The sequence below is a fragment of the Balaenoptera acutorostrata genome, chromosome 8 (assembly GCF_949987535.1).
Source record: "Balaenoptera acutorostrata chromosome 8, mBalAcu1.1, whole genome shotgun sequence".
NCBI classification, from domain to species: Eukaryota; Metazoa; Chordata; class Mammalia; order Artiodactyla; family Balaenopteridae; genus Balaenoptera; species Balaenoptera acutorostrata.
In genome coordinates, this window is record NC_080071.1 from 114,323,785 (window position 1) to 114,346,222 (window position 22,438).

The following is a 22,438-nucleotide window of genomic DNA, read 5'->3' on the forward strand; positions in this document are numbered from 1 at the left end:
CTCAACCGAGATCTAATCCACCACATAGTATTTGCATCCAGACCACATTTCTCCACCTTTTTCCACAAGGGAAAATGAGAAACCTTGGGATTTCCACATGCTAAAAGAATGTTTTGCCAAAAATAAGACAGAAAAATTTATGATTGTATTGCTCAAACTGCATGTACTGGGTAAAACAGTGCCCCACTCTCAAATTCACACCCACCCAGTAGTATGTGGCCTTATTTGGAGACAGGGTCTTTGCACAAGAAACAAGTTAAGATGGGGTCATACTGGGCTCTGTGCAATGACTAGTACCCTTATAAGGAAACAGAGATGTGGATGCAGATACAGACACAGAGGGAAGATGGCCACATGAACATGAATCTTGGGAATGAAGTTATGCTGCCACAAGCCAAGAATTGCTAGCAACCACCGGAAGCTAGAAGAGGCAAAGAAGGATGCTTCCTTAGAGCCTTCAGAGGGAACGCAGCCAGGCCGACCCTGAATTCAGACTCCTAGTTCCCAAAACTGTGAGAGAATAAACTTCTGTTTTTTCAAGCCACCCAGTGCATGTGATTTGTTACAGTAGCTTTTGCATACTAATGCATTGTGTATGGTATGGAGAAATGCATATACTGTGCATCACGGGGAGAACACTCACCTTCTGCCTTCTACCTGACCAAATCGTATGGGTACACCAAGCATGTCCCCTGACTCCCTCTGCTCCAATTCCATATGCATTTCCCCCTTCTTTTCACTGCTCAGCCATTAAAATGAGAACTACAGAAGAGACCTTGAAGATGGCGGAAGAGTAAGACGTGGAGATCACCTTCCTCCCCACAAACACATCAGAAATACATTTACATGTGGAACTCCTACAGAACACCTACTGAACGCTGGCAGAAGACCTCAGACTTCCCAAAAGGCAAGAAACTCCCCACGAACCTGGGTAGGCAAAAGAAAAAAAGAAAAAACAGAGACAAAAGAATAGGGACAGGCCCTGCACCTCTGTGAGGGAGCTGTGAAGGAGGAAAAGTTTCCACAAACTAGGAAGCCCCTTCGCGGGCAGAGACTGCAGGTGGCGGAGGGGGGAAGTTTCGGAGACATGGAGGAGAGCGCAGCAACGGGGGTGCGGAGGGCAAAGTGGAGAGATTCCTGCACACAGGATGGGTGCCAACCAGCACTCACCAGCCCAAGAGGTTTGTCTGCTCACCCGCCGGCGTGGGCGGGGGCTGGGAGCTGAGGCTCGGGCTTTGGAGATCAGACCCCAGGGAGAGGACTGGGGTTGGCTGCGTGAACACAGCCTGAAGGGGGCTAGTGCACCACAGCTAGCCAGGAGGGAGTCCGGGAAAAAGTCTGGAACTGCCTAAGAGGCAAGAGACCATTGTTTCGGGTGCACGAGGAGAGGGGATACAGAGCACCGCCTAAACGAGCTCCAGGGATGGGCGTGAGCCACGGCTATCAACGTGGACCCCACAGACAGGCATGAGATGCTAAGGATGCTGCTGCAGCCACCAGGAATCCTGTGTGCAAGCACAGGTCATTATCCACACCTGCCCTCCAGGTAGCCTTTGCAACCCACCACTGCCAGGGTCCCGTGATCCAGGGACAACTTCCCCAGGAGAACATACGGCGTGCCTCAGGCTGGTGCAACGTCACGCCAGCCTCTGCTGCTGCAGGCTCGCTCTGCAATCCGTACCCCTCCCTCCTCCCCGCCTGAGTGAGCCAGAGCCCCCGAATCACCTGCTCCTTTAACCCCGTCCTGTCTGAGTGAAGAACACATGCCCTCAGGCGACCTACACGCAGGGGCAGGGCCAAATCCAAAGCTGAACCCCAGGAGCTGTGGGAACAAAGAAGAGAAAGGGAAATCTCTCCCAGCAGGCTCAGGAGCAGCGGATTAAATCTCCACAAACCACTTGATGTACCCTGCATATGTAGAATACCTGAATAGACAACGAATCATCCCAAAATTGAGGCGGTGGACTTTGGGAGCAATGGTATATATATATTTTTCCTTTTTCTCTTTTGGTGAGTGTGTACATGTATGCTTCTTTGTGAGATTTTTTTCTGTATAGCGTTGCTTTTGCCATTTGTCCTAGGGTTCTCTCTATCCATTTTTTTGTTGTTATTTCTTTGTTTTAGTATAGTTTTTAGTGCTTCTTATCATTGCTGGATTTGTTTTTTGGTTTGGGTGCTCTCTTCTTTCTTTCTTTTCTTTTTCTTTCTTTTATCAATTTTTAATTTTTTAATTTTTAATAATTATTTTTTATTTTAATAACTTTATTTTATTTTATTTTACTTTTTTCTTCCTTTCCTTCTTTTTTTCTCCCTTTTCTTCTAAGCCGTGTGGCTGACAGGGCCTTGGTGCTCCAGCCGGGTGTCAGGCCTGTGCCTCTGAGGTGGGAAAGCTGAGTTCAGAACACTGGGCCACAAGAGACCTCCCAGCTCCATGTAATATCAAATGGCGAAAGCTCTCCCAGAGATCTCCATCTCAATGCTACGACTCAGCTCCACTCAATGACCAAAACACTACAGTGCTGGACACCCTATGGCAAACAACCAGCAAGACAGGAACACAACACCACACATTAGCAGAGAGGCTGCCTAAAATCATAATATAAGGTCACAGACACCCCAAAACACACCACTGGACATGGTCCTGCATATCAGAAAGACAAGATCCAGCCTCACTCACCAAAACACAGGCACCAGTCACCTCTACCAGGAAGCCTACACAACCCACTGAACCAAACTTACCCACTGGGGGCAGACACCAAAAACAATGGGAAATAAGAAAGTGCAGCCTGCGAAAAGCAGACCCCAAACACAGTAAGTTAAGCAAAATGAGAAGACAGAGAAACACACAGCAGATGAAGGAGCAAGGTAAAAAAACCCACCAGACCTAACAAATGAAGAGGAAATAGGCAGTCCACCTGAAAAAGAATTCAGAGTAATGGCAGTAAAGATGATCCAAAATCCTGGAAATAGAATGGAGAAAATACAAGAAACGTTTAACAAGGACCTAGAAGAACTAAAGAGCAAACAAACGATGATGAAAAACACAATAAATGAAATAAAAAATTCTCTGGAAGGAATCAATAGCAGAACAACTGAGGCAGAAGAACGGATAAGTGACCTGGAAGATAAAACAGTGGAAATAACTACCTCAGAGCAGAACAAAGAAAAAAGAATGAAAAGAATTGAGGACAGTCTCAGAGACCTCTGGGACAACACTAAAGGTACCAACATACGAATTACAGGGGTCCCAGAAGAAGAAGAGAAAAAGAAAGGGACTGAGAAAATATTTGAAGTGATTATAGTTGAAAACTTCCCTAATATGGGAAAGGAAATAGTTAATCAAGTCCAGGAAGCTCAGAGAGTCCTGTACAGGATAAATCCAAGGAGAAACATGCCAAGAAACATATTAATCAAACTATCAAAAATTAAATACAAAGAAAAAATATTAAAAGCAGCAAGGGAAAAACAACACATAACATACAAGGGAATCCCCATAAGGTTAACAGCTGATCTTTCAGCAGAAACTCTGCAAGCCAGAAGGGAGTGGCAGGACATATTTTAAGTGATGAAAGGGAAAAACCTACACCAAGATTACTCTACCCAGCAAGGATCTCATTCAGACTTGGCGCAGAATTTAAAACCTTTACAGACAAGCAAAAGCTAAGAGAATTCAGCATCACCAAACCAGCTTTACAACAAATGCTAAAGGAACATCTCTAGGCAGAAAACACAAGAGAAGGAAAACACCTACAATAACAAACCAAAACAATTTAAAAAATGGTAATAGGAACAAACATATCAATAATTACCTGAAATGTAAATGGATTAAATGCCCCAACCAAAAGACACAGACTGGCTGAATGGATACAAATACAAGACCCATATAGATGCTACTTACAAGAGACCCACTTCACACCTAGGGACACATACAGACTGAAAGTGAGGGGATGAAAAAAGATATTCCATGCAAATGGTAATCCAAGGAAGCTGGAGTAGCAATTCTCATATCAGACAAAATAGACTGTAAAATAAAGACTATTACAAGAGACAAAGAAGGACACTACATAACGATCAAGAGATCAATCCAAGAAGAAGATATAACAATTGTAAATATTTATGCACCCAACATAGGAGCACCTCGATACATAAGGAAAATGCTAATAGCCATAAAAGGGGAAACTGACAATAACACAATCATAGTAGGGGACTTTAACACCCTGCTTTCACCATGGACAGATCATCCAAAATGAAAATAAATAAGGAAACACAAGTTTTAAATGATACATTAAACAAGATGGACTTAATTGATATTTATAGGACATTCCATCCAAAAACAACAGAATACACATTCTTCTCAATTGCTCATGAAACATTCTCTAGGATAGATCATATCTTGGGTCACAAATCAAGCCTTGGTAAATTTAAGAAAATTGAAATCATATCAAGTATCTTTTCCGACCACAACACTATGACACCAGATACCAATTACAGGAAAAAAATCTGAAAAAATACAAACACATGGAGGCTGAACAATACATTACTAAATAACCAAGAGATCACTGAAGAAATCAAAGAGGAAATCAAAGAATACCTAGAAGCAAATGACAATGAAAACACGACGATCCAAAACCTATGGGATGCAGCAAAAGCAGTTCTAAGAGGGAAGTTTATAGCAATACAATCCTACCTCAAGAAACGAGAAACATCTCAAATAAACAACCTAACCTTACAACTAAAGCAATTAGAGAAAGAAGAACAAAAAAACCCCAAAGTTAGCAGAAGGAAAGAAAACATAAAGATCAGATCAGAAATAAATAAAAAGGAAATGAAGGAAACAATAGTAAAGATCAATAAAACTAAAAGCTGGTTCTTTGAGAAGATAAACAAAATTGAGCAACCATTAGCCAGACTCATCAAGGAAAAAAGGGAGAAGACTCAAATCAATAGAATTAGAAATGAAAAAAGAGAAGTAACAACTGACACTGCAGAAATATGAAGGAACATGAGAGATTACTACAAGCAACTATATGCCAATAAAATGGACAACCTGGAAGAAATGGACAAATTCTTAGAAAAGCACAAGCTTCCAAGACTGAAGCAGGAAGAAATAGAAAATATAAACAGACCAACCACAAGAACTGAAATTGTGACTGTGATTAAAAATCTTCCAACAAACAAAAGCTCAGGACCAGATGGCTTCACAGGCGAATTCTATCAAACAGTTAGACAAGACCTAACACCTATCCTTCTCAAACTCTTCCAAAATATAGCAGAGGGAGGAACACTCCCAAACTCATTCTACGAGGCCACCATCACCCTGATACCAAAACCAGAAAATGGTGTAACAAAGAAGGAAAACTACAGGCCAATAGTACTGATGAACATAGATGCAAAACTACTCAACAAAATACTAGCAAACAGAATCCAACAGCACATTAAAAGGATCATAAACCATGATCGAGTGAGTTTTATCTCAGGAATGCAAGGATTCTTCAATATGTGCAAATCAATCAATGTGATACACCACATTAACAAATTGAAGAAAAACTATATGATCAACTCAATAGATGCAGAAAAAGCTTTCGACAAAATTCAACACCCATTTATGATAAAAACCCTCCAGAAAGTAGGCATAGAGGGAACTTACCTCAACATAATAAAGGCCATATATGACACACCCAAGCCAACATCGTTCTCAATGGTGAAAAACTTAAACCATTTCCTCTAAGATCAGGAACAAGACAAGGTTGCCCATTCTCACCACTATTATTCAACATAGCTTTGGAAGTTTTAGCCACAGTGATCAGAGAAGAAAAAGAAATAAAAGGAATTCAAATTGGAAAAGAGGAAGTAAAGCTGTCACTGTTTGCAGATGACATGATACTATACATAGAGAATCCTAAATATGAAAACAGAAAACTACTAGAGCTAATCAATGAATTTGGTAAAGTAGCAGGACACAAAATTAATGCACAGAAATCTCTTGCATTCCTATACACTAATGATGAAAAATCTGAAAGTGAAATTAAGGAAACACTCCCATTGACCATTGCAACAAAAAGAATAAAATACCTAGGAATAAACCTACCTAAGGAGGCAAAAGACGTGTATGCAGAAAACTGTAAGACACTGATGGAAGAAATTAAAGATGATACAAACAGATGGAGAGATATACCATTTTATTGGATTGGAAGAATCAACATTGTGAAAATGACTATAATACCCAAAGCAATCTACAGATTCAATACAATCCCTATCAAACTACCACTGGCATTTTTCACAGAACTAGAACAAAATATTTAACAATTTGTATGGAAACACAAAAGACCCCGAATAGCCAAAGCAATCTTGAGAAAGAAAAACGGGGCTGGAGGTATCAGGCTCCCTGACTTCAGACAATACTACAAAGCTACAGTAATCAAGACAGTACGGTACTGGCACAAAAACAGAAACATAGATCAATGGAACAGGATAGAAAGCCCAGAGATAAACTCATGCACATATGGTCACCTTATTTTTGATAAAGGAGGCAAGAATACACAAAGGAGAAAAGACAGCCTCTTCAATAAGTGGTGCTGGGGAAACTGGACAGCTACATGTAAAAGAATGAAATTAGAACACTCCCTAACACCACACACAAAAATAAACTCAAAATGGATTCGAGACCTAAATGTAAGGCCAGACACTATAAAAGTCTTAGAGGAAAACATAGGCAGAACACTCTATGACATAAATCACAGCAAGATCCTTTTTGACCCACCTCCTAGAGAAACGGAAATAACAAAAATAAACAAATGGGACCTAATGAAACTTAAAAGCTTTTGCACAGCAAAGGAAACCATCAACAAGACGAAAAGACAACGCTTAGAATGGGAGAAAATATTTGCAAATGAAGTAATTGACAAAGGATTAATCTCCAAAATTTACAAGCAGCTCATGCAGCTCAATAGCAAACAAACAAACAACCCAATCCAAAAATGGGCAGAAGACCTAAATAGACATTTCTCCAAAGAAGATATACAGATTGCCTACAAACACATGAAAGAATGCTCAACGTCATTAATCATTAGAGAAATGCAAATCAAAACTACAATGAGATATCATCTGACACAGGTCAGAATGGCCATCATCAAAAAATCTACAAACAATAAATGCTGGAGAAGGTGTGGAGAAAAGGGAACCCTCTTGCACTGCTAGTAGGAATGTAAATTGATACAGCCACTATGGGAAACAGTATGGAGGTTCCTTAAGAAACTAAAAGTAGAACTACCATACGACCCAGCAATCCCACTACTGGGCATATACCCTGAGAAAACCATAATTCAAAAAGAGTCATGTACCACAATGTTCACCGCAGCTCTATTTACAATAGCCAGGACATGGAAGCAACCTAAGTGTCCATCGACAGATGAATGGATAAAGAAGATGTGGCACATATATACAATGGAATATTAGTCAGTCATAAAAAGAAACGAAATTGAGTTATTTGTAGTGAGGTGGATGGACCTAGAGTCTGTCATACAGAGTGAAGTAAGTCAGAAAGAGAAAAACAAATACCATATGTTAACACATATATATGGCATTAAAAAAAAATCGTCATGAAGAACCTAGGAGCAGGACAGGAATAAAGACACAGACCTACGAGAGAATGGACTTGAGGACATGGGGAGTGGGGAGGGTAAGCTGGGACGAAGTGAGAGAGTGGCATGGACATATATACACTACCAAATGTAAAACAGATAGCTAGTGGGAAGCAGCCGCATAGCACAGGGAGATCAGCTTGGTGCTTTGTGACCACCTAGAGGTGTGGGATAGGGAGGGTGGGAGGGAGGGAGACGCAAGAGGGAAGAGATATGGGAACATATGTATATGTATAGCTGATTCACTTTGTTATAAAGCAGAAACTAACATACCATCGTAAAACAATTATACTCCAATAAAGATACTTAAAAAAAAAAGAGCACTACACAACTTACTACCTAGTAACATACACATTGTCAGGTTCTACAATTATTTCTTGAGTGGTACTCTTATACTTCCAATTAGATTATAACCTTAGTGAGGGTAGGAATGATATTCTGTCTTTTTGTATCCCTTACATCCCTTACAGCACCAAACCTCAACTATGCCCACTGTTGGTACATACACCACCCCATGTATGCACACAAACACAAAACATTCCAATAATTGATTATTAGAAGAACAAGCCTGGAAAAGCAAATAATTCAGTTAGAACTAAGTTGGAATAGTTTATCCTGGTAACAGCATGAGCAAGATACTATAACACTTTGAAGCACGTGTTATAATGTGTAATAGAGAGAAAATATGAAGTAAAGTTATATATTTTAAGGAATTTTCACTGAATTTTAAAATTAATCTCTCCACTTATTGGAGAGAATATACTACGCAGTATACTTTTTCTTTTTTTCTTCTTCTTGATCTTTTGTATAGTCCTAGTGTTAGTTCTTTTTTAACCTATGATATATGAATGCTCAATTATAGAATCTATCTGTAATATGAATATGCTTTTCGTAGATCATTCAGTATCATGGGGGCTACTCTATAAGCAAGTGGGAAATCTTGCCCTCTGTAGAGTCTAATCAGGAATGCTTAAGTGAGATCCAGAAGCCATCCTTGACTCTGACATTGTGGTCATGGAGCTCACTGCTTCCTTTGCATCAGCAGCACTTATTAAATGCAAGGCAAGTTCACTGGGAACAAGCTCTCACCTCACCTCTCTCCACCTTTCATGTTGCAAAGAAATTGAAGGCCCGCATTTCAGGGAATTGGGCTGGCTGGGACCTATTCATGTGCAGATATCAGAAAGCTTATACCCCAGGGACTCATGAGTATCCTTTCCAGTAATCAACTTCATCAGTGAAAGCCAAGTCCTTTTCTATTGAAAAGTGAGTTGTGAGATCTTGTCTGTCTTCTAACGGATCTTTTCCCTGGAATGCCACACACAGCCATGTAACAATCACACAAAGGCATAGCACTGGTTTTTCTGCCAAGGTAACAGATCCACTTCACTTAGAACACATTGATTTTTGAGCAAAGCCTTCCATTTCCATAGCAAGGCAGAGAGAGTGACAATACCAGTATCTGCCAGCCAGATGACCTGCATCCCTAGTGCTGTCTGATGCCAGGTAACCCCACAGTCCCAGAGACCTGGACCCGAACATGAATTATGACGTTTCACTCCTTCTGAGCTAAAGCACCTGTGTGGCTTTGCCAATTCATACCGATAGGTCCCACTGAGGACAAGTCTCCTCGTCAGAAAAGAAGTGATGGGAGCTTCAAACATTTCCCTTCTAAGATACAATTGTGGGTGGTCTTCTTTCACATACAATTATACACACACTGAGTAACTGGGGCTCCAGGTGAGCTGCACAAGCCAATTTAGAGGAGAAGATACTTCACAGAAAAAAAAGGATTCCATTTAGCCCTCTTTAGGACAGGTGATCTAGCAAATGAGTCCCCTGAAACAGCTACTCGGCTCACTCCACTACGTTCACATTTCAATTCTCTGAGATGGAGAAGAAAACAGCCAACTGGCCAAAAATAATAATGCTTGGCTCAGAAACAACACCATGTCAAAAGCAACCTCCTTTCCTTGAGAGAACTGTTTCCCATTTATGCAAGTTCAGGGCACACTGAAGGGCATCCCTGTTCCCAAGACAAGGGACCATTTGAAGAACCAAAGCATGAAATGTAGCCTACTGGGAGAGACTCCATGAGTGGGAAAACAACCAGTAGTTCTGGAGCAGTCCATGAGACAGGAAATATGGGAGCAGGGGAAGCCCTGATTAAAAGGAACATGTGCATAAGAAGGAAATCCACTGATAGAGAATAATCCATGTGCTATCAGTTTAAACCTATGGCTGTTAATATGGAATGGGGACACTGTCACCCAACCTCACTGGGAAACGTCATTCACAATCATGCATCTAATGTGGCACAAGGGTGGGGAGGAGAAAGCAGGGAGCAGCTTATACATTCCCTGCCTGGGTAGAAGCCTCCCAAATGGCCCCTGCTTAATGATTTCTAAAATGTAAGATGTCAACATGACAGAAAGGCCATTGGAGGAAGCAGTGTGAAATCCATCTGTCAATCCATTCAGAACAAGACTGAAGAGTCAGGAGTTAGACTGTGAAACATGCAAGAAAAGGATGTCATCAAAGTAAGGTACATTTTTACATGCCCTCGTTGTGCAGTCCCAGCCCCAAGCCCTACCTGTAGAAACCCAGGGGAGCACCTTGCCTCTGCTGCCATTCTCTGGTGTTAGAAGTTGCTAGTCTTCAACTTACTGCAATTTGGTATATTTCTTCACATCACTAGATACTGAACTCCCTGAGGGAGCCTCTCCCCTTCATGTTTTTCCTCCTGTTCCTAGCATTGCTACATAAATAAAGTCATTGTTAAATAAGTAAATTTATATACAAGGCAGGAGGGATTTAAAAATCTCCAAATAAATCATCCAGTAATATATCAAACAATAGTTTCAATTTTATAGAAAAAAAAACACGAAGTATTTTATTATCTTCATCACCTAACTCTAAAGCAAGAACAGCAGTCAGTTAAACAGTGTATGATGATTCTTCTTAGTCATCAGATCACCTCAATCAGAAGACACTGTGGAAGGAAGAAAATCCTAAAGGCAAAGATTATCAAAATAAATTTATTATTTATCTATTTCAAGACATTTATAGAACCACAGGATAAAGAACCCTGGAATCCTCCATATCCTTAAGCCAACCAAGAGTCTTAGATTGAACTGCAATAATCTCAATAGAAAATCTTGCCTACTCTAAAAAATCTGAAGAAAATATTCCATACAGCATTGATGAAATAACTTCATTTATAATAAAATTTCCTAAGACAGTAGTGATAGATATGGACAAACTCTTATAAGCAAAGATGTTCACTGCTACTTAGGATAGAAAAGAAGAGAAAAGAAAAAAAAAGAAAGAAAGAAAAAGAAAGAAAGGGAGGGAGGAAGGAAGGAAGGAAATTCAGTTAGAAATTGACAAGACCTATTAATTTAATGGAATATAATGTAGCCAGTAAAAGTAGTATTGATTCTAATTTTGTAATTCCATTGGAAAACATGGATAAGATAGTGTTCATGAAAACAGAAAAATGAAAGATTATACACCCAGTATGATCTCTCACAAATGAATGGATGGACAGACAGACAGATCGGCTGTCAGAAGGAATGAAGGCAGTTGGGCAGGGTAGCCAGCCAAAATGTTGGGTGAGTTTTCTTTCTTTGAACTTTCATGGCTATATTTATAATGAGCCAGTATTGGTTTCATACTCAGACACATATTAAAATAAATGACAAAAGATAAAGTTGAAAATACCATACTATCTCACTTGTATGTGGAATCTAAAACAGCAACAGTAACAACAGCAACAAAACCCAAACTTATAGATGCAGAGGACAGAATAACAGGCTAGTGATTGTCAGAGGTGGGGATTGCGGGGGAGGAAAATGGGTGAAGGGGGTCAAAAGGTACAAACTTTCAGTTATAAAATAAATGTCATGGGGATTTAATATACAGCATGATGACTATAGTTAATAACACATACTGTATAATGAAAGTTGCTAAGACAGTAGATCTTAAAAGTCTTCATCACAAGAAAAAATTGGATGTTAACTAGACTTACTGTGGTGGTCATTTCACAATATATACAAACATCAAATCATTATGTTATATAACTGAAGTTAACATAATGTTATATGTCAATTATACCTTAATGAAAAAATGTTGAAAATAAGGAAGGGACATAGGAGAAAGAGGTTTTAAAAACCACCTCTAAGCACTTTCAAACCTGTTACTTACATATAAGAATTTGTCACATATTTCTAATTTACTTTAATAATTATCTTAAAAACAGCAATAGTTGCTATTAATTAAATTACTTTGATGTCAGTCAGCAGTTGCAAATCAGTAAATGGGGCAGTACATATTCATTTCTAATAATATGAATAGAAGCTAAGAAACTAGATACAGTGACTAGAAATTAAGAAATTAAGCTACTATTGTTCAAATTTCTCTTTTAAACAGCATTAAAAAAGAGAATTTAGCTTTTGGGGGGGCCAGGGTCTGCAAGCTGGACAAAACAATTTAAATGGAATGAGGCGGTCTGCAGGTGATTACCATACATAAAGCACTGCTGACTTGCTTTGAAATCAGTGACTTAACAGTGAAATCATTTCCTACAGAGTTATACTTCAACATACCAAGATAAATATTGATAAGTATTGTGTCTGTTACCTGAATCAGGTCATTAGGGACAAGAAAATGGAGAAATACTTTAGAAATCAGTAACAGTGCTCTGTATGCCTTTGAGATGGGCATATCTTTAATACTCATATCAAACCATGTAAAATTTGTCAATCATTTGCATCAACATTGGCTATCAGCATTTTGGATCAAGCAATATACTTGTAAACTCAAACCCTACTATGCCCAAGAAAAGAGTCTGTTCAGTATTTCAGATCTCAGCTTCTATAGGAAATGAAGTGCTTTTGACATAGCTGAGATTTTCAAAATCATACGCATGAAGCCCAGTTAAGTATAAACAGTTCTACATTCTATAGATGGTTCAAAATTTCAAGGCTGTCTGGATAAACAAGTTGTGTGGGCCTACCTCCTTCCAGGGATTTTGTGCTTTTCTCTAATTTTTTAAAATAATTTGAAGTATTTCACCCAGAGTTATAAAGGCTATTTGCACAACCCAAGATACTCTTTCAATTCTGGTAATCAATCAAAAATGGAAACAATTGGGATGCTACCTATCACACAGAGAAAACATCTGGACAGATGGTCACATATTTTTATCCAAAGTGTATGAATTGAGCAAATACGTGGCATGATACTCAGCACTGGTATATTATTTTCAGCTCGAGTGGAAACATTTTTTAAATAGAGCTGATGATTCCTTGATTCGTTCAGATTATAAATGCAATGAAGTTTCCACTTGGAACTGACAGAAAGGCCAAATGGTAATTTTCAAATGAGCCTTTCTTAGGGAGTTCAAAGAGGAAGATGTGAAGTATTTTTTCTCTGAGAACTATGACTAATAAGATATTTGCATCCATTGAACTGCACTGGGTAAGGAGACTGACTATACTTAGAGCAATTAAAGGAGGTACTGAGGCCATGAAAACAATCCCAGATCTATAGCCTCACTGCACCTTAAAGATGTAACAGTGGTTATTTGACAACAAGACATTTTGCAGATCATGTGAACCCAACTCTCAGTTTTCAAAATATATTTCATGATGATTGGCCAGAATCTTTGTTAAAATACTGGGGGAAGTACGGCTTTCCACCAGCCACAAAAGTTTAATCAAGCCTGGATTTATTTCAAGTAATACCAAAAAAGAACAGGATATATTTTATAGAGATAGTCCAAAAAGAAAGGCTTTTTGGACTATATGATCATAATCCAATATGACTATATGATCATAATCTCTTAAAGTCTTGACAATTAAGATACTTTTTGTAAAGTCTAAAATGCCACATGGAGATACAGTTCATGTCCATTTCACCCCTCTCTAAATTCAACGTCAGTTGTTTGATATGACTTAATGAATATTAGAATTGTGGCTTTTCCCCCTTCTAGGCTTTATTATAGACTAGTGGCTTTAGTCATTTGGGGGCACAAATATTCTAATGTCTTCATTATTACTCCAAATTCACTATCCCACACTTGTACCACTGGGTCCTAGATATCAAATCCATTGCTCAGGAAGTTCTATCTAATGGAATAATTATATCTACATTGCCCTATATGATGATCATTCTTCGTTTGGTTTAATTTACAATCTGTTTCTCCTTTTTTTTTTTTTTTCTATCTTGGATTTTTCTGCTTGCTCAAATTCTGATCAGAAGCTAAGATACCTGCATATCCAAATGCTCTGTCCACCACTTCTACCCCACCCGCTCTCTGAAAAAGACAAGAAGACAATATGAAACGGGGGCATAAAGGATTATCCATGAAAAAGTCCTTGTACTTTGAAAAACCAAGTCAATTTTTTTCCTTTTAGAGAAATAGAACATAAACCTCTTTTTAGGTTTTGAAATCCTGACAGTCAAATAGCTGCCAAGGTAAAACCTCACAGGCATTATGTCTTACATCAGCCATGGTGAGATGCAAATAAATCTGCTGATAAAAGCACAAAGGCGGGCTTCCCTGGTGGCGCAGTGGTTGAGAATCTGCCTGCTAATGCAGGGGACACGGGTTCAAGCCCTGGTCTGGGAAGATCGCACATGCGGCGGAGCGACTGGGCCCGTGAGTTACAACTACTGAGCCTGCGCGTCTGAAGCCTGTGCTCCGCAACAAGAGAGGCCGCGATAGTGAGAGGCCCGCGCACGGCGATGAAGAGTGGCCCCCGCTCGCCGCAACTAGAGAAAGCCCTAGCACAGAAATGAAGATCCAACATAGCAATCAATCAATAAAATAAATCTTTAAAAAAAAAAAAAAAAAGCACAAAGGCGGGCTTCCCTGGTGGCGCAGTGGTTGAGAATCTGCCTGCTAATGCAGGGGACACGGGTTCAAGCCCTGGTCTGGGAAGATCGCACATGCGGCGGAGCGACTGGGCCCGTGAGTTACAACTACTGAGCCTGCGCGTCTGAAGCCTGTGCTCCGCAACAAGAGAGGCCGCGATAGTGAGAGGCCCGCGCACGGCGATGAAGAGTGGCCCCCGCTCGCCGCAACTAGAGAAAGCCCTAGCACAGAAATGAAGATCCAACATAGCAATCAATCAATAAAATAAATCTTTAAAAAAAAAAAAAAAAGCACAAAGGCAAAAACACACCGTAACTTATTTTCCCAACCACAGTAGCTGAAAGGAAGCTGAAATTCACTAAATCAAACAATATCAAAATGAAAAAACATCTGGGCTCTGTATCTGTGGAGTGACTGTGTACCATATCTTGTTTGATTCTCCGAACTTTTATCGTCTTATGAGCAATGAAATCATTGCTTTGTGACTCCAAGTGAGGGGCCAAATGAGCAAAAATTAAGGATGGAGCCTGAAGCAGAGATTGGGAGTTTCCTGGGAAATTTTCCTTATTCCTTGTATGCGTCACTAATAAGTCCTCAATATTGTAAGCGTAGCACTGTACCCAAATGAAAAAGAATATTTCGTAGGCTCCCCGGAGGACAGGGGTAACAATTAAGATGTACGCTGAAGTCACTGTGGTTTTTGCAAGGGCTCCCAGGAAAACTCTTCAAAGGTACCTAAGTAGGCAAGTGCCCTTTTGCCTTCCCTTCTCCCTTTTCCTCCTGCCTCGACTTCCCGTAAGCCATACTGAGACCTGAGGTGACCTTGACGAGACCTTGATCATCATAGAAGTTATTTGGCAAGAATGATGGGACAGAAGAGAAAAAGGAGTCCTGATAACATCCGAGAGTCACCAATATCAGCTCTGGATCGCCTCCTCAGACTCAGACTACACAGGAGAAAAATAAATCCTTTCTTGTTTAAGATATTTCAGATATTTTCATGATTTCAGATCTCTTACTTGCAGGTGTACACAATTCCTAACTGATGGAATAGGCTTATTCTTAGTGAATTTGAAGAAGGCTGCTGACCCCAAATCAGTAACGCATTAGTCAAGTTGTTTTTCCATTAGTGAGAATAGGTTGGATAAAGCAAATATGACTTTTTTTTCAATTGGCCCTTTGTCTTCTTTTCTGCTTTTTAATAGTAGTACTTCTTATGTATTTTGAACTAAAGGACAGTAAAATTTACCCTATGGGTGTCAACCCTACAAATTTAACCATCGTGCTGTCAGCAGTCACATAAATGCTTACTAAAGTAATTGGGACAGTTGGATATGTCATTCATGGAGTGAGAGCTTTGTATTTCAATTCCCACACTGTCCAACCCATTCCCTTCATTACTCCACAGCCAAGAGCTTAATTTCTAATGAGCAACACGGGCAGCAAAGAAGCCCCAGGTAAGAGTAGGTACTTAGTCAGGACAAGGATGCATCATATTTCATACGAAAAAGGGACTTGACTTCCCTAGAGAGGTATGTGATGAGGAGAGAGATTCCATCTGACAAAGTGGTTCCCATGTGGCCTGCCTGGAGCCAAAGGAAATTGGATTAAATAGTTTCTGATGGCCTCGACCAGGCTAAGATTTCAATGATCTTTATTAACCTCCATTAATCATGTAATCATCTTTCCATTTTGTAACCGAATTTATATCATTTTAAGATAATGGCTTCTAGGGTTTGTAGAGCCAAAGCTACAATATGACCTCAAAGAGTCACTCCTTCCTTTGGTTAGATATCAAATGCTGCCACTGTGAATTCTTTCCCATTTGATGTGAAGGCAAAGATGTTCACAGAAACACTTATACCATATCCAAGACAGAATGGCAAGGCAGACTTACTCTTCGTATTTCAAAATAGGATGCTTTCTAAAGATCCTACAGCTGGCTCAAGAACAAGTGTAAAATATTTAAGATGGGAAGATAAATTTTAAAGTAATTATTTTCTAGATAGCCTGAAGGAACAAAATCTTATGGAAACTATTTCATTCAAAACAATCAATAATACACATCAAAAATAGCATTCATGAGTTGCCAAGTAAGAAGAGGTGTAAGGCAACTCAATAAGTTCACTTAATAGTATTCATTTGTGTAATTTGAAAAAGGAAATGCAAAAATCTATTCTTAAAGAGCCAGTTTCTCCCCTTGCTTTTTTTTTTTGAGCTAAGAGTGTGAGGAAATCCAAATTCTTTTTTCCAATGTTCTTTGAGCTATACATAACAATTGGTTAGAGAAAGAAAATTATATACCTTGAAATTTCAGACAACTCTGCTAGGACAAAAATTAAAAATGATTTTCCCCCTTTTCCTTTGCTTAAATTAATATGTACGCATGGATACCCTTTTTCACCACTTCCTGTGTTCAGCCTTGATGTCAGGCCTCTGTTCCCTCATATTGCAGCCAGTAAATCTGTTATGAGCTCAGCTGGTATGTGTAACCATGCCTTGTGGCTACGTAAAAAAATTCTGAGTTCCATGAGCATCCACAAAGATGTGTTCAGTTTAAGTTAAATAAAAAGAGTTAAAGAGAACTTGATTGTGTTTAGAATGGGCCCATCCATTGCCACCGGACTCGGTACTGACAGGTACAAGCTAGAGTCACATTTATTGGATTAGTGAAAATCTGTTATTTGTCAGGGCAGAGAAGAGGGAGCTGGTATTCATCATGGTGTGCTTGGGAAGATGAAACTCCTTTAACAATGAAAACAATGTTCCTCCCTTCCATGAAGGTTTCCATCTCTTCCCTGCCCCCCAAACCCAATTTTTTTTATTATTTTTTTTTTATACAGCAGGTTCTTATTAGTTATCTATTTTATACATATTAGTGTATACATGTCAATCCCAATCTCCCAATTCATCCCACCACCCCCCCCCACTTTGCCCCCTTGGTGTCCATATGTTTGTTCTCTACATCTGTGTCTCTATTTCTGCCCTGCAAACTGGTTCATCTGTACCATTTTTCTAGGTTCCACATATATGCGTGGAATATACGATATTTGTTTTTCTCTTTCTGACTTAACTTCACTCTGTATGACAGTCTCTAGGTCCATCCACATCTCTACAAATGACCCAATTTCGTTCCTTTTTATGGCTGAGTAATATTCCATTGTATATATGTACCACATCTTCTTTAGCCATTTGTCTGTCGATGGGCATTTAGGTTGCTTGCATGCCCTGGCTATTGTAAATAGTGCTGCAATGAACATTGGGGTGCACGTGTCTTTTTGAATTATGGTTTTCTCTGGGTATATGCCCAGTAGTGGGATTGCTGGGTCATATGGTAGTTCTATTTTTCGTTTTTTAAGGAACCTCCATACTGTTCTCCATAGTGGCTGTATCAATTTACATTCCCACCAACAGTGCAAGAGGGTTCCCTTTTCTCCACACCACCTCCAGCATTTGCTGCCAAACCCAATTTTAAAAGGCCATGTTCTAAGCGTCAAGGACAATTTAAAAACATGAGCAATATTATGTATTAGGCATCCAGATGTTTCAGATGTGCAGAGGCAGGGAAATCTTGAGGGGCCACTGCAACACCCTGGCTTCCATCTGACCAAAACAGATGAAGCATGGAACAAGAAGTGGCGGTGGGTTATTCCCTATCCACACACCACACCTACCTTCTAAATCTACTATGTGACACCTAGTGTTTTAGATTCTGAGTGTCACTTCTGAGAAAGCTACCACAGGAAAAAATAAGCCCTCACTCAACAAGGGAAAAAGAATCTTTTTGTTGCTGTATTTACTCCTTCAGAAAGTTTATGAAGAAATCACTCCTGGGTACAACAGGGCAGCGAGGGGAGGGACTAAGGAGGGGAAAAGGAGGCTGGAAAGGATCTCAGTATTTGAGAACACAGGTATAACCTATTTAAATAGTCAGGTCATCAATATTGTTAAACTGAGATGGGGAAATTACTGACTGGCCTACAGAGAAGATCATCTGCACAAAGATGTCAACTTAGAAAATCCTTAAAATGGCTTCTTACAATTACCATAAACTTCCCTGAAGGTGGGCTCTCGGGGTCACTCCCTGCCTTGTGAAATCTAATACGCCTGTATTCCATCTTTGGCTTGTTTTGGACTGTGCGGGCTTGGCTTGAACTTCCTGCAGGCCTGTGCTCTTTCCTCTCTAGAGCTAAGCTCACGAGAAGAAGAACCAGCACAAAGGCCGGATCCGTAGCAGCTGAAGCACGTGGCATCCGGCTGAGAAAGGATTCTCTTGGAATTTTTCCTCACAAAACCAGACTCCAGGACATTTGTACATTTCTCCCGTATTGGGATGTGAGCCTAAGCAAAGCCCAAGGCTTCGGGGACTAACATGTTACCTCTTTGGCTTATGTGAATACATTTCTATAGGGCTCCTTTGGGGCCTATCCCACTATCCCAGGAGGAGCTGGGGGGCTATATAGTCCAGGACTCCTCTTCACCAATAGTTCCAAACTTAAACATCTGGTGTTTCTCCAATTGAAATGATGCCTGTGGATGGAGAGATACACTGCAAGAACTGAAAGAAGTTCACATGGATCACTTCACTTCAGTTGTTCCATGGAAACATTTAAAATGTATCTGTTTTCCTAACTGATTGGCATTTCTACATTTTTTAATAGACTGGCATCCTGAAAAACGGGAATGGGCCAGACTCTGTTGACCTCCTAAACTCCTGTAAAGGTCTACAAATATGTAATTATGAGTATCTTACATATCTGTTCAGGAATGAGAGGCTTACACTTTCATTAGGAAGCATTTGTACATGAAACATTACTCAAATATGCATAGGTCCATAAAGAATAAAGGTTTTTATGCTTCAAATATGAAGTTCAGCTTAATCTACAAAACAGAAACAGACTCACAGACATAGATGACAGACTTGGAGGGGGATCAGGGGAGGGTTGGATTGAGAATTTGGGATTAGCAGATGCAAACTATTATATACAGAATGGATAAACAAGGTCCTACTGTATAGCACAGGGAACTATATTCAATACCCTGTAATAAACCAGAATGGAAAAGATTATGAAAAAGAATATATATATGTAGATGTATAACTGAATCACTTTGCTGTATACCTGCAACTAACACAACATTGTAAATCAACTATACTTCAATTAAAAAAAAAGAAACTGAAAAACAAATATCGAGTTCAGTATTATATCTGTTTGAGCATTTAAACTGATTATAAGGACATGAAAAAAATAAGACACATGGAAAGGGAGAAAAAGAAAACCTCACATCAATTCATTTTTCCTTTACTAGTCAATCAGCAAATAGAAAAAGAGTGCTATTTTTGGCTAATGCCTAGTTTTATGATTTTAGATTGTACTCTGTCCCCATTGGGTGGATAAATAAGAGCCCAGTAACTACATTTTCCTCTTTTTACCCTTCCAAAACTAACAGGGAAATTAGCTCACACATATTTACCACCCAATATGGTTCCATTCCTATTTTTCTGCTTTGATACTCAGCAAAATTCTAAATTGCTCACTTACTGGGCTGAATCACATGAAGGGCTGAAATAGGTCCAATAATGAATTATTGTATTGCTGGAGGTCTACTTAGAGCTACCTGATTTTAGCATTAATGGTAGAATAAATCTTAAAAGGCCAATATATTTTCATTTTATGCATGCTACCAATTTAAGCAATATATCCTAACACTGGTTTTGCTGTAAGTATCGTATTATTACTGAGTATCAAAGGAAGTTCAAAAATATCCACCAATTTACTTCATATTACAACTTTAAATGAAATTAAAATTTAAACTTTTAAGAATAGAATAAGTGTAGCTAATTTGCTAGAATAACACTTAACATGAGCAGATGTATATGATGATTATAAAAGCATGGAAGAAAAGTCATTTAACTAGAACCGTTATGTGCAAACCATAAATTACAACGTACTTTTTTTCCTTTAACCAACAGAAATAGCACCCAAATAAGTAATAGCTAAGAAATTTAATCTTGAGAAAAACAAGATTTTCACTAAGAAAAAGAAACCAACCCTCTCTTATAGATATGTTTCTACTTAAAATAGCTCCCTTACAAAATAGTTAATATTTAAAGTCTCAAAAAAATTTCATAATTAAGCCAAAATATAGAATTTACAATATTTAAGCTAAATCAATGCATTACTTATAATTTTTAGAGAAAAACAAACCTCTTGTTACAGTAAAAAAAAAAAAAAACTATTTAAAACTATTTTACCAAATGAGTTTTAAAAAGATGGGGCTTAAGTGAGTCTTCTGTTGGTCCATATAAAATCTAGGGAGCTTCAAGATGGCAGAAGAGTAAGACGTGGAGATCACCTTCCTCCCCACAAATACACCAGAAATACATCTACATGTGGAACAACTCCTACAGAACACCCACTGAACGCTGGCAGACCTCAGACCTCCCCAAGGCAAGAAACTCCCCACGTACCTGGGTAGGGCAAAAGGAAAAAGGAAAAACAGAGACAAAGAATAGGGACGGGACCTGCACCAGTGGGAGGGAGCCGTGAAGGAGGAAAGGTGTCCGCGCACTAGGAGCCCCTTTGCGGACAGAGACTGCGGGTGGCGGAGGGGGGAAGCTTCAGAGCCACGGAGGAGAGCGCAGCCACAGAGGTGCGGAGGGCAAAGCGGAGAGACTCCCGCACAGAGGCTCGGCGCCGAGCAGCACTCACCAGCCCGAGAGGCTTGTCTGCTTAGCCGCCGGGGCGGGCGGGGCTGGGAGCTGAGGCTCGGGCTGCGGTCGGATCGCAGGGAGAGAACTGGGGTTGGCGGCGTGAACACAGCCTGAAGGGGCTAGTGCACCACAGCTAGCCGGGAGGGAGTCTGGGGAAAAAGTCTGCAGCTGCCAAAGAGGCAAGAGACTTTTTCTTGCCTCTTTGTTTCGTGGTGTGGGAGGAGAGGAGATTCAGAGCGCCGCCTAAACGAGCTCCAGAGACGGGCGCCAGCCACGGTTATCAGCGCGGACCCCAGAGACGGGCAGGAGACGCTAGGGCTGCTGCTGCTGCCACCAAGAAGCCTGTGTGCGAGCACAGGTCACATCCACACCGCCCCTCCCGGGAGCCAGTGCAGCCCGCCACTGCCAGGGTCCCGTGATCCGGGGACAACGTCCCCGGGAGAACGCACGGCGCACCTCAGGCTGCTGCAACGTCACGCTGGCCTCTGCTGCCGCAGGCTCGCCCCGCCTCCTCCGTACCGCTCCCTCCCCGCGGCCTGGGTGAGCCAGAGCCCCCGAAGCAGCTGCTTCTTTAACCCCGTCCTGTCTGAGCGAAGAACAGACGCCCTCAGGCGACCTACACGCAGAGGTGGGTCCAAATCCAAAGCTGAACCCCGGGAACTGTGCAAACAATGAAGAGAAAGGGAAGTCTCTCCCAGCAGCCTCAGAAGCAGCGGATTAAATCTCCACAGTCAACTTGATGTACCTGCATCTGTGGAATACCTGAGTAGACAGCGAATCATCCCAAATTCAGGAGGTGGACTTTGGGAGCAAAGATATATATATTTTTTTCCCTTTTTCTCTTTTTGTGAGTGTGTATGTGTATGCTTCTGTGTGTGATTTTGTCTGTAGAGCTTTGCTTTTAGCATTTGTCCTATGGTTCTGTTTTTTTTTTTTTTTTTACTTAAAAATTTTTTTTTCTTAATAATTACTTTTTATTTTAATAACATTATTTTATTTTACTTTATTTTATTTTCTTTTATTTTATCTTCTTTCTTTCTTTCTTTCTTTTTTTTCTCCCTTTTATTCTGAGCCATGTGGAGGACAGGCTCTTGGTGTTCCAGCCAGGCATCAGGACTGTGCCTCTGGGGTGGGAGAGCCAAGTTCAGGACACTGGTCCACAAGAGACCTCCCAGCTCCACGTAATATCAAACGGTGAAAATCTCC

At 40.2% G+C, this 22,438-nt stretch overlaps 1 protein-coding gene across 13 annotated transcripts in view; it reads right to left on the reverse strand.

The window, feature by feature from the left end:
- The window catches only part of NCKAP5 (NCK associated protein 5), a 1,062,317-nt gene that overhangs the window by 827,934 nt on the left and 211,945 nt on the right, over nt 1-22,438 (reverse strand). The window contains exon 2 of one of the 13 annotated variants that reach the window (XM_057551418.1): nt 13,914-13,959. The exons of the other annotated variants lie outside the window; for them this stretch is intronic. Coding sequence (XP_057407401.1) covers nt 13,914-13,919 — 6 coding nt within the window. The 5' untranslated portion in view covers nt 13,920-13,959. The remainder of the gene's footprint in view (nt 1-13,913; nt 13,960-22,438) is intronic. 13 annotated transcript variants of the gene reach the window in all.